This window comes from Sinocyclocheilus anshuiensis, unplaced genomic scaffold (genome assembly GCF_001515605.1).
Source record: "Sinocyclocheilus anshuiensis isolate Anshui unplaced genomic scaffold, SAMN03320099.WGS_v1.1 scaffold2468, whole genome shotgun sequence".
Taxonomy (NCBI): Eukaryota; Metazoa; Chordata; class Actinopteri; order Cypriniformes; family Cyprinidae; genus Sinocyclocheilus; species Sinocyclocheilus anshuiensis.
In genome coordinates, this window is record NW_015547755.1 from 304156 (window position 1) to 316013 (window position 11858).

At 34.7% G+C, this 11858-nt stretch overlaps 1 protein-coding gene across 1 annotated transcript in view; it reads right to left on the reverse strand.

Annotated features, from left to right (window-relative positions):
• The window catches only part of LOC107704499 (uncharacterized), a 42395-nt gene extending 35082 nt beyond the window's left edge, over positions 1-7313 (reverse strand). The window contains exons 1-3 of the mRNA XM_016507435.1: positions 7185-7313; positions 5894-6217; positions 5158-5466 (exon numbers count right to left, since the gene is read on the reverse strand). Coding sequence (XP_016362921.1) covers positions 5158-5466; positions 5894-6217; positions 7185-7230 — 679 coding nt within the window. The 5' untranslated portion in view covers positions 7231-7313. The remainder of the gene's footprint in view (positions 1-5157; positions 5467-5893; positions 6218-7184) is intronic.
• Between the last annotated feature and the right edge of the window lie 4545 nt (positions 7314-11858).

Below are 11858 nucleotides of genomic sequence, written 5' to 3' on the forward strand. Positions count from 1 at the left end.
ACTAAGAAGAAATGTTATTTCAACAAAAAAACATCAAATATGAAGTGTCATGCAGGGAATTCTGGGAGTGTCAATTTACGGTTTTATGGTAATTTTCACTGTAAATTATACAATTACTTTTTCTTTTTCACTTCCAAAAACCGTATTTTTAACAGTATTTTACTGTAAAATTACATTAAATGTAATTACATTTATTCACCGTATATAATATGGAAACTTGCTGTTAACCAGTTAACAGGTTTTTACTGTAGCATTTTTACAGTCTTTTACTGTTAAAATCACAATCATTTTTTACAGTGTACCAGTTTTATTGGGAAGGCTGTTTTTATTTGCTATTCCAGAGCAAATTATCCAAATGTACCAATTTTATACTGTAAAATGTAGTGAATTAAGTTAAAAATCAAGATTTAAAATGCTGTTGAACAGGAACAAAGAAGGGAAGTTTCAGTTTTGAAATGTGTTCATATAAAATACTATAAATTGTTCTTATAGAAGTCATATTGCATCTTTTCAATGAAATGTGGAACTACTACCAAAATTTGATCACGGTTGAACTGCACCCTTTCTGATTTAGTTCCTGGGCTATACAGCTTTTCCACAGAGGACACGGGACGAACTAAACACATTAGCTGTCATAGTGACAGTTATGTCATTAAAGGAAATCACTTGTATGTGAAGATATCAAGCTATTGCTTAAGCTGAATACAAAAAAGATAGAAACGTTTTGACTGACTCTGACGAGAATTAACACACGGTTGCAACAGTTTACGGTTTATCCGTGCTCTTCAAGCCATCTTGGGTATTTTTCTTAAGGATAATGAATATTTATCACGCAATGCTAATCCCCATAGCCTTTATTACTGTGTAGAATACTATAAAATAATTCATTCAGTGATGAAAAGACACTCTACTGTAGTTCACAGAAGGAAGTTGTTTCAAACACTTTATTGATGCGAGTTTGGAGTAAAAATATGTTATTCTGATATATTGTTGTACTTGACGCTGTATCACAAACTAGTGATGGTAGAAGTTAATCTTTTCGAAGCTTTGAATCAAATGAACCAGCTGCTTCACAAAATGATTAACTATTTCAAAGTGCTTATTAAAACACAAGCTGCTCACCTACTGGTCAAAACTGTGTAAATGCACCAAACTCCTACCAAAACATGCACAGAAACAGCTTTTACAAACCCATTGCAGCTGCATTATTGAAATTGTTAAAATCCATAAATACTGGTTCAATGATGGTGATCAGTGATTCATAAATCAGGCATTCTTTTGGTCAACCATAGCATACCATTTAAATCCACATTTTTATTTGCCGCTTACATAACCAGACATGTTGTCTGTATTGTAACACCCACATAGTACTACCATTGTTTTTGTTATGTTCTTTTTGTTTAATTTTAGTTCAGTTTCAATTTACTGGAAAAACAATGTGATCTCTGAACAAGTTCCAGGAACTGAATTGTTTATGCAGTAGAAAAACACCTATCATTATCTAAGCAGGAGCCATCTATGGTTATTGTTATATGTTATTATTACAAATGCCTCAGTTAAACCGAAGTCCCTTTCACTCGGCTCATCGGTCATTCAATGCTCAATTCATCACTGATTGACATATTTAACAATGTGTTTGCTGTCATCGAGAAGGCAGGTTTTGCGAATGTTAACAGTCTTTCTTGCCAATTTAGCGATTAGATTAAGCAACTTCCCCAACCCTTTTGAGACTTTTTTTAATTGCCTAGAGACAAACCTGTGACTTTTTTTAATTGCCTAGAGACAAATCTGTCGTCTCAGACTCAGCGTCGGTTGTCATCCACTATGACACACAATACAATAACACAATAAGACAAAATCATTCATTCTTGCATCCCGACGCCCTACGTACATCAAACAGATTGTGCCAAAATCGGGCTAAAATGGTGTCTGATCCCGGCATAAGTCGCACTGTTACAAGCATTTGAATATTATACATGACTTAATGGTTTTAGGTTTTCTTTAATTTTGATAAACCACTCTTATTGCTTTATTTCAGAAAAACCACCTCCCATAATCGGATGGATTGTAAAAACTGGTAAGTAAATATTATATGATATACAACAATTAATAATTAAAATAAATCAGCAATGCTTCTGTACACTTTAAAGTATTTATTACTGTAATCTATGTACTGTTTCTGTTTTTCTTTTTAGTTTTGTCCTTCATGTTTGCAGGACTGATTGGACTCGTGCTCATTACATGCTGTTTCTGGTTTACGAGATCTTGAGAATAGTTTGTTGTTGAAATAAAGGGCAAAAGAAAAATTCTCAAAAAAGTTTATTCTGAGAAAACTTTATTAACCATTTGTCCAGAGATATAATTTGGTTTGATATGTTTTCTAATCAAGTGCATTTTTGTGTTTTAAGTATGTTTTAGAGCCACTATTTTTGACCCATTAAATCACAGCATCAGTAAAACTACAAAAGTTAACACAATTTGAAGATTTATTTTTTTTTAATGACTTTATAACAGAATTGTCCATTTTAACAAACTCTTTCAAAAGACTTGCAAACTTTAATACTAGATTTGATAAAACAGGAAGAGTTTGTCTCATTGCAGTTTGGCTTTACGAGGTAAATGAGAAAATCTTGTGTTATGAACATTGTGATATATTTTGTTTAAGTTCATAAGGATATAATATAGCACATCACAAGTCCTTTTATGTAAAAGTAAATATCACATCCACAACTTTTGTTTTCTGACTTGCATCTGCTTTAATTAAAGATGTCAAAGATGTCTAACATTTTCAATGTTAAGTCTTGTTAGTATCAATATTACAATCCAGTTCAGAATTGCTTGTCAAATCATGTTTTATTTAAAAATTTGTTTGCAATAGTTATTCTAATTCATTAAAGATGTTATTTATTTATTTATTTGTGTGTTTATTTATTTTATTTTTATTTTTAGATTTTTTTACTTACATTTAAAAACTTATGTAACAGCAACCTCAATAATACACTTATATTTGCAAACTGGTCCACAAGACTTTTTGGATTAAACTTCTAGCTTTTTCTATGAATATAAAAAATATTTCCATAAATAAATGCTGAACTCATACGTCATCCACCCGGAACTGCTTCCGTTTACAACAGTGAGCGCAAGCTAGATTAAATTGATTATTACATTTTAAAAAATATTTCCATAAATAAATGCTGAACTCATACGTCATCCACCCGGAACTGCTTCCGTTTACAACAGTGAGCGCAAGCTAGATTAAAGTGATTATTACGTTTTAAATATGGTTATTTTTCTTACAAAAACGCATCGATTCGGTACAGGAGGACTTTGTTCACCCCCCAGAGCTGCGTGAGACACTTTTTATTATGGATGGGCGCTTTTTATTTAACTTCTTTTGGACTGATGAACTGCAACACCCGCTGACTGCAATGATAGAGCTTGAAAGATCAAAGACAATTTTTAATATAACTCCGACTGGATTCGTCTGAAAGAAGAAAGTCATATACACCTAGGATGCCTTGAGGGTGAGTAATTTACGGGCTAATTTTCATTTTTGGGTGAACTGTCCCTTTAAACAGGGTTTTTTCCACACTGAAAATTTCAGACGTTTAGTTATTTTATAATATTTAATTTGGCATGAGAACCACTGGTGTTAAGATGGAAACGTGATGACAGAGACTTATCAATTACACTCAGTACATTAATACATACAGGGTTTGCTTTAGAAAATCTTGCACATATACAAAAATAGTTTAATAACTAAAAAAACAAAACTATTGTTTTAGTGGTACAGGAAAAGTTACCTTAATAATAATGTACAAATTTAGAAATAATGTTTACAATAATGTACAATTTTGTGCTGAAATCATTAAAATGCATAAAGTTAGTATTCCTCCAGGGGGCGCTTGACATAATAAAACATTGAGAGATTCTGGAGCCTCAGAGTGAATACAAACTTTGATAAAGGCAAGCAAATACAGATTTACATTTACATTTACATTTACATTTAGTAATTTAGCAGATGCTTTTATCCAAAGCGACTTACAAATGAGGACAATAAAAGCAGTCAAAACTAACAAAAGAGCAACAATATATAAGTGCAAATGACAAGTCTCGGTTAGCCTAACGCAGTACACGTAGCAAGGTGTATATATATATATATATATATATATATATATATACATAATATATATATACATATACAGGTCATTCCACCAGGAGGGAACATTTAATTTAAAAGTCCGTAAAAGTGATTTTGTGCTTCTTTGGGATGGCACAATAAAGCGACGTTCACTTGCAGAATGCACACTTCTAGAGGGCACATAAGTCTGAAGTAATGAATTTAGGTAAAGGGGTTCAGAGCCAGTGGTGGTTTTGTAGGCAAACATTAATGCCTTGAATTTAATGCGAGCAGCTACTGGTAGCCAGTGCAAATTGATGAACAGAGGTGTGACATGTGTTCTTTTCGGTTCATTAAAGATTAATCTTGCAGCGGCATTTTGGATTAACATGATCAACATGACAAGTAACAGATGACAAATAGACAGTAGTAAAGTGAGATCTGTGTGTCTTATCTAAGAGAAATATCTCATGTTCAGTCAGTAAAAGAGCTTCAGTATTAAAAATGTCTGATCTGTACAATAATAATATTGATATAATAGTTATCTTATATTAACTATGTTATATAGGTCATATTTACTAATCTAGTGTGAACAGCGCAATATTTGGTAATCATCAGTATTTATCAAGACAAACACTCACATTTGACACTTTGAGCATTAATGAGAAAATATGTTGCTGTTTGATCTCAAATCATCTAGGTTGGAAATGAACCGCCTAAAACATAAAAAGCCATCAAAAATAAATGAAATTAATAAATGATTAAAAAAATTTAAATGAGAAATTTCATCAATCATGTACTTGGTGTGTGAATCTGTGTTTGATCTTGTTCAGCTCTTCTGGATCTGATGTCATAAACCAGAAGAATGACAGTAGCCACGCCCACCAGAGCAGAGAGGACCAATCGGATCACAGCTTCAGTAGAACCACAGCAGTGGACAGAGTCTGAGGAAAAAAAACACCAAACTGAGATCAGCTCAGTCAATAAACGTTAATATCAAGTACATTTGAAGGACAGGACAAATGATCTCTACTAACAATAGACAGAAACACTGAAAGCTTTTAATGACTGATTTGGTCCTATTATCAGTAGTAAATAACTTCCAGCATGTTCAGTTCTGATGTTTGTGATGGTCAGAGATCCAGTTTGATTGTCCAGCTTCAGTCTGTCTCTGAATCTCCCGTTAAGAGCATCATCATATACAGTGATGCTGTTGGTCGGTTTATAGATTCCAGCTATGAAAGCATTCTCATTCATATATGTCCACTGAATCAGATCATCATTCATCATTTCAGTAAGATCAGAGTTCAGAGTGACTGAATCTCCCTTCTTCACTGATATTTCATCTGCATCATCAAACACACACAGAACAAACAGAAACAGTTAGTGAAAAATGAATCCTGTTTAAATACTTTATGTAATTAGTTTGAAATTACATTTTCAAATGAATAATAAAAATATAAAACAACAGAACAGACACCAAAGCAAAATAGTGTGTGGGATAAGATCTGGTGATTAAAGGGGAGGTCTAATGCTATTTCATGCATTCTGACTTATTTTCACTGTTAAAGTTGGATTCTCATGCAAAACATGGTCAAAGTTTCAGAAAAACGTGTCTTTTATAAATCTAATAAAACTAAAGATTCTTCGGAGATATGAAGGATGCAATACTACTCTATGAGTACTCAAGATTAATATGAGATTGGCAGAAACTGTGTGTGTTATGTCCCCTTTAAAAAAAAATAAAACAGGTGGAACAAATATGCAACTCACCATTGACAGAGAGAAAGAACGTTATTCTCATATTGTTGTTCTCTACTGTATAAACTCCATTATGTTGAGTTGTGGTGTTTGTGATGGTCAGAGATCCAGTTTGATTGTCCAGCTTCAGTCTGTCTCTGAATCTCCCGTCAAGAACATCATCATCTATAGTGACGATGTCTGCCGTTATATTGATTTTAGCTATTAAAGTATTTTTAATCCAAAACCTCCACTGAATCAGATCACCATTTCTTATTTCAATAAGATCAGAGTTTAGAGTGACTGAATCTCCCTCCTTCACTAACACTGACTTCTGTCCATCTGCACCAAACAGTCCTGAAGAACAGAGTTTGTCACAGATTAAAGCTTTAGAATCACTTGATGTTGGTTTGATGAAGCTTCACTAAAATACTTGATTTAGATTTGAAGTTAGTAATATTCTGCAGCAAAAGACAAAAGATGATGAATGAAAAGAAAAAAATAGAAATAAAAGAATAAAACTACAGTAGGGGCCATACTGATGTCAGGCCTAAAAAAATTGACGTTAAACCTTTATTCAGATTATTTAAAATTTGTTACAGATTTTGTAAGTATATTGCATAGTTGTGCTTGGAGTCAATCGCTTTATGATAATGCAATGAAATATGCCAAATAGTGTGGACATAATTTTTGGCAAGGATGTCATAGAAAGAAATTATGAATACATGCAAAAACAAAAGAGAACCAACAATATATTAATAACAGATTATGTTCTAGTCAACGTATGGTTTTTCCCTCTGAGCTTTTGTTTTTCAATGCATTTTTTCCCATCATAAAATAAAGCCTGTAGCTGTATTGTTGTTGTTTTTTTGTTTTTTGGCCAAATAATTTTGTCAGATAAATATCTTAACCAAATGTAGTGTTTTTGTTCTTCCCTTATATGATGCAAAATATTTTAAAATATTTAAATATTTTCCTCATGTTTTGATGGTTTAAATAAATCTTGTACAGTCATTAAAAACAAAACAAACCAATCCACTCCGGACATCAATTTTGGCCACTAGTGTAAATAAAAAAAGACACTTTTATTTTAATCTTTGTTGTCACACTAAAACTTATGCTGTTGGGTTTTTGAGCTTCATATTTATTTTATTTAATAAATCACTGATAGGCCTGATTAGACCTAAATTTAAACTTGATCTTAAATTATTTCTGTATGAGAATATCAGTGAATGTTTATCCTCTCTGACTAATTTAACCAGTAATTTATTACATGTTCCCAGAACAGAAGCAACAGAAGCCATAAAGATGAATTTAAACTCACCAACCAGACGCCACAAACACAAACAGAACCATAATCTGTGAAACATCGTCAATGGTTTCAGTCCACAAATATGAAAAGACAAACTCTTCGGAACTGGTTGAGTAATAAAATGACAGATGTGCTGATGTGAGGCTGATCTAAAGTGATGTGAATCTCAGTCAGTCAAAATGCATGTGAACATCCAGCTTTCACAACATGTTAACTTGACTGCTTTTTGCTTCATTCCGCCTCCACTTCCTGTTGATCAATAGTGTTAGTTTACACAGAAATAAACTGAGCCATAACATGATCAGAGACTAGAGAAGTTAAGAGTGTCTTAAAGCAGCGTTTGATCTGCTCATGAGATCCTGAGAGTGTTTGGCCCTGCTCTCTCCTGTTTGTTCTTCATTTCTTATCAAATGTCTCAGTTGTTTCTCCTCTCAGACTGATTTCAGAGTTTCTAATGGCTTTATGGAGCAGGAACAGATCACCTGCTGTTGAATGTCGAATGTGTGAGATGAACATCAAACATCTCAATGTTGAGATCCAAACTAACAACCTTCATAGTTCTTAGTTCAAACTGACTCCATTCAGCACTGACGGAGCTTCAGATTTCATTAGATGTGATGTTGTGTCTGATTCCACAAGCTCTGTTTAACTGTAAATATAGTTTAAAACACACTGACTTATTTCTGTGTAAAACATTGTGCACTATGTGCATGTAAAACAGTTGTCAGTTATATTCTATGAAGAGTAAGAACACTTTATGCAACACAAGTTTGCACAAGAAAGACAAAATTGCAGCAACATGAAATGTAGAAATACAAAAGAAATGCTTGTCTCCACAACACTGCTTGCGTGGTCAACCACTTTCACAAGAAAAACCACACTGGTAAACTAGCTTCCCCATCGCAGGCTTGCTTTCAAAACAGCATGACCAACATTTTCCTGCAGAGAGGTTTAATTTTGACTCACAAACACAGCTACTCACACTACATTCACACAATGAAAACAGTGGCCTGTAAATCTGATTCATTCAGTTGAAAATGAGATCAGTTTTGCTGAATTTGGAACATTTGATGAGAATTGTTTGAGTTCATGAAAATATATGTGCATTTTTGATTGCAGAAACACTTTTTGAAGCACATGCGAGTTTTACCTTGGTCTTTTCTTCCGGAGAAGCTGAGAAGTGTAGAGGCCTGGATCAGTGTTTCCTGAAATTCAAGTTATGATTCACTTACACAAAATCCTCATATTTTAACTGTTCACTAGGTATATAACACTAACGAGTGCCAGAAAAACATACACTCAAAAGATTAAACAATATTTAGTGCACAATTTAGTGCTCCAATACAAAAAAAGCCTCTGAAGCGTTTCTTTTGATATTCAAGCAAATGGGAACGCACAAATCATATTCGCTGTAGTCTCCCATTCACCAAGGTATATCAATCTATGACGACTTTGCATGTAAAAAGCGTCCATATGGGAAAGCAAACTCATATTTATGTATATTATTCAGCACATTAATACAACTAGTTATGTTTTTAGCTGTACATTCAATTCAATTCAAATTTAGTTGTATAGTGCTTTTCACAATACACATTGCTTCAAAGCAGCTTTACAGAAAATGCATGTGTCTACATTACAATTTAGAGTGATCTGTTATCAGAAGTGAATGTGTCCAAGTAATGTTCATTTCACAAATAAACAGTTCAAGGTAATGGATTCTGTAAATGTGGTTTGCTCCAGAAAATCTTGTGGAGAAACAAAAACAACAATTTAACAATAATAAAACATAAAATAGCCTACTTTGTCTGGTATAAGACAAAAGAGCTTAAAGTCCAAAGGCAATTCAGAGAATTGTTTCTAAATGCATGTTAGTTCTGTCAGGACCACTATCGTCAAAATGACTAACTAGCATACAGTTTTGATTTTGGCGGAATGGTTCTGTTCTGAAAAAGCGGAGACTGGGCCATCATGCTCTTATTTAATAAGCGACTGAGAAGAGCAGCATGCCCCTTTAATTGTTACCTGAAAAGATTAAGCAACAAGCATATGGTCAATACCCGAAGTTTAGCAACAAGCATGTTGCCCGTATTCAGATAACGTTGTTAGCATTTGAATAACAACAACAACCTTTAGTAGTGAAATTACATAATGTGCGTTAAGTAACAAGCATGTTACCGATACACCAGATAGCTTTAAGCAACAGCATGTCTGATACAAAACTGACTTAACACAGCATGTTGGCAATAATGCAATAATGAAATAATTTCACTTCTTTTGGACTGAAGCACTGCAACACCCGCTGACTGCAATGATAGAGCTTGGAATAGGACAATTTTTAATATAACTCTGACGGGATTTATCTGAAAGAAGAAAGTAACATACACCTAGAATGCCTCGGGGTTGAGTAAAACAGCCTAATTTTCATTTTTGGGTGAATTAACCCTTTAAAGACATCTTCTAAATGTCTATTTGACATCTGATAGGAAACGTCCTATAGACGTATTGCAGATGAGCAAACACTAAAAAAATACGTCTTGCAGATGTAAATGCAGACGTCAAATAGAGTGTCTGTGATGTAAGTGTGCTATCAGGGAACCAATATAAGCCTAAAGCAACAGCATGCCTAGCAACAAGCATATTACTGAACAACTAGCCTTAAACAATTAGCAATATTTGCCAATATATAATTTTTCCAATATAGCATTAGCAATGAGAATAAAAGAAGAAACTTAGCTTAGCTTCGTGAAAACATTCAGAGATAAATAAAGGGTGATATAGCCAGCTCTGAGGTGGATGCTTGATCCGCTTCTTGATATCTTATTTCTTCCAGCGGGGAAGGCAGATCTCGTGCAAAGTGTTGCTGATGCAGTCATAACTTCAGCGATGATTTGTGGGCAACGAGTCCATGTCAATCATGTATCATTGCGAGAAGCGGTGCTCACTCATATCAATCAATGCGGCGAATTCGTGTTCAAGTTCACGAACTGGAATTGGATGAGAAACTGTGGGAAACTAACCCCTCTCGTAAAATTCCTGATTGTACGCTTCCTACAGAGACGGAATTCGCCGTCTAATTTGCTCCTGAGCAAGAGATAAAGCTGCTGAATAATACCTTATATAGAAATGCTGTGACATGCGTCGCATTCCAATAGGTAAATGATCAGCTGAGAGTCAGCCGATGCTAGCTTGGCTCACGTGACCTGCCAGAACTAATGCTAGACGCTTCATAAATGTACCCTGACAGCACAGGTACATCACTGAGATGTCTATTTGATGTCTGCATTTACATCTGCAAGACGTATTAGAGTGTTTGCTCATCTGCAATACGTCTATAGGACGTTTCCTATCAGATGTCAAATAGACGTTTAGAAGATGTCTTTAAGATGTTTATGATTTAGAATGCATGTAAAACTGACATCTTAAAGATGTCTATCAGATGTTTGTACACAGCAGATGCTTTCCAGATGAAGGGATCTTTAACAGACATCTTGCAGACGTACCTGTGCTGTCTGGGTATTGCTCAAACATGTTACAAAGACTGTGAACTATGTGGTATACTGGGTTGTTTAGACCATTATACAGTTTTTCACCATTTTTGTGTTCAGGATTTTTTGGGCGAGGCTGAAATCATGTCTAGATGATGCACTGGAGTCACTGCGCATGGCCCCTCCCCTAACACTACTCCCAGATAGCAAATAAAAATAAAATGTTTTAATTTGTTTTCATTTGAAAATAAAACATGGAGAAAGTCTTGAACCTCAGAGTGAGAAAACTTTATTGATAAAGTAAAGCAAATGCAAATGGCAAATGGACAGCAGTAGTAAAGTGTGTATTATCTGAGAGAAATATAAACAATAAGTCCTTTCACACTGGATCTGTCCAATAACACTGCAAGACAGGTACTTTTCTAAAAGCTCTTAAACCCCTGAATCAAATATAAAAGATTACATCAATATCAGCAGATGAATATAGCCCCGTTTCCACAGGAACTTTACCTAGGGACTAGGGACTAAGGACTAGGGACTTTGGGCAGGTACTCGGTGTGTTTCCACCGCAGGAACCAGGATCTAAATAAAGTTCCGTGTAAAAAATGGCCCCTCAGAAAGTCCCTGCTCACGAGGTAGTACTTTTTCAAAGGTCCGGAACTTTCGGGGAAGGGACTTGGGCGCTAAACATGCTGATTGGTTGAGTTCACGAAGCATTGTATTTCAATCACCAATTATTCGGATAAGTTTCAAAATATTACTGTTATTGTGTCATGAAATGTAGTTTTTAAAAGTATTTCAGGCGAGAATGTAGTTGTTTAAAACTCAAATCTGCGGTTTATTTGTAAAGACAGCGCCTATTTAAAAATGTGTTTCGCCGATTTCGGAGACGATCAGCTACACGTGATCAGCGGGCGCTCAGTGCTCATGTTTCCCGACGAGAGCAGCCTCAACTCGGCTAGTCCTTCTGACATTTGCTGCTGGCTCTGAAGTCTCTTTAGTGGTTAAACATAAGATATAATTCGTTTTGGGTAAATCTAACAGGTAATCTTTGGTCTTTATTCTATTAAGCTTATGGGGCTGTCACGTGATGAACGAACGACTCAAACCCGAAGACTCGAAACAGGTGAACTACTTGACTAATTCCAGTACAGAACCTATAGGATGTTGCGCATGCGCGACTGAACGAATCACTCCCCGA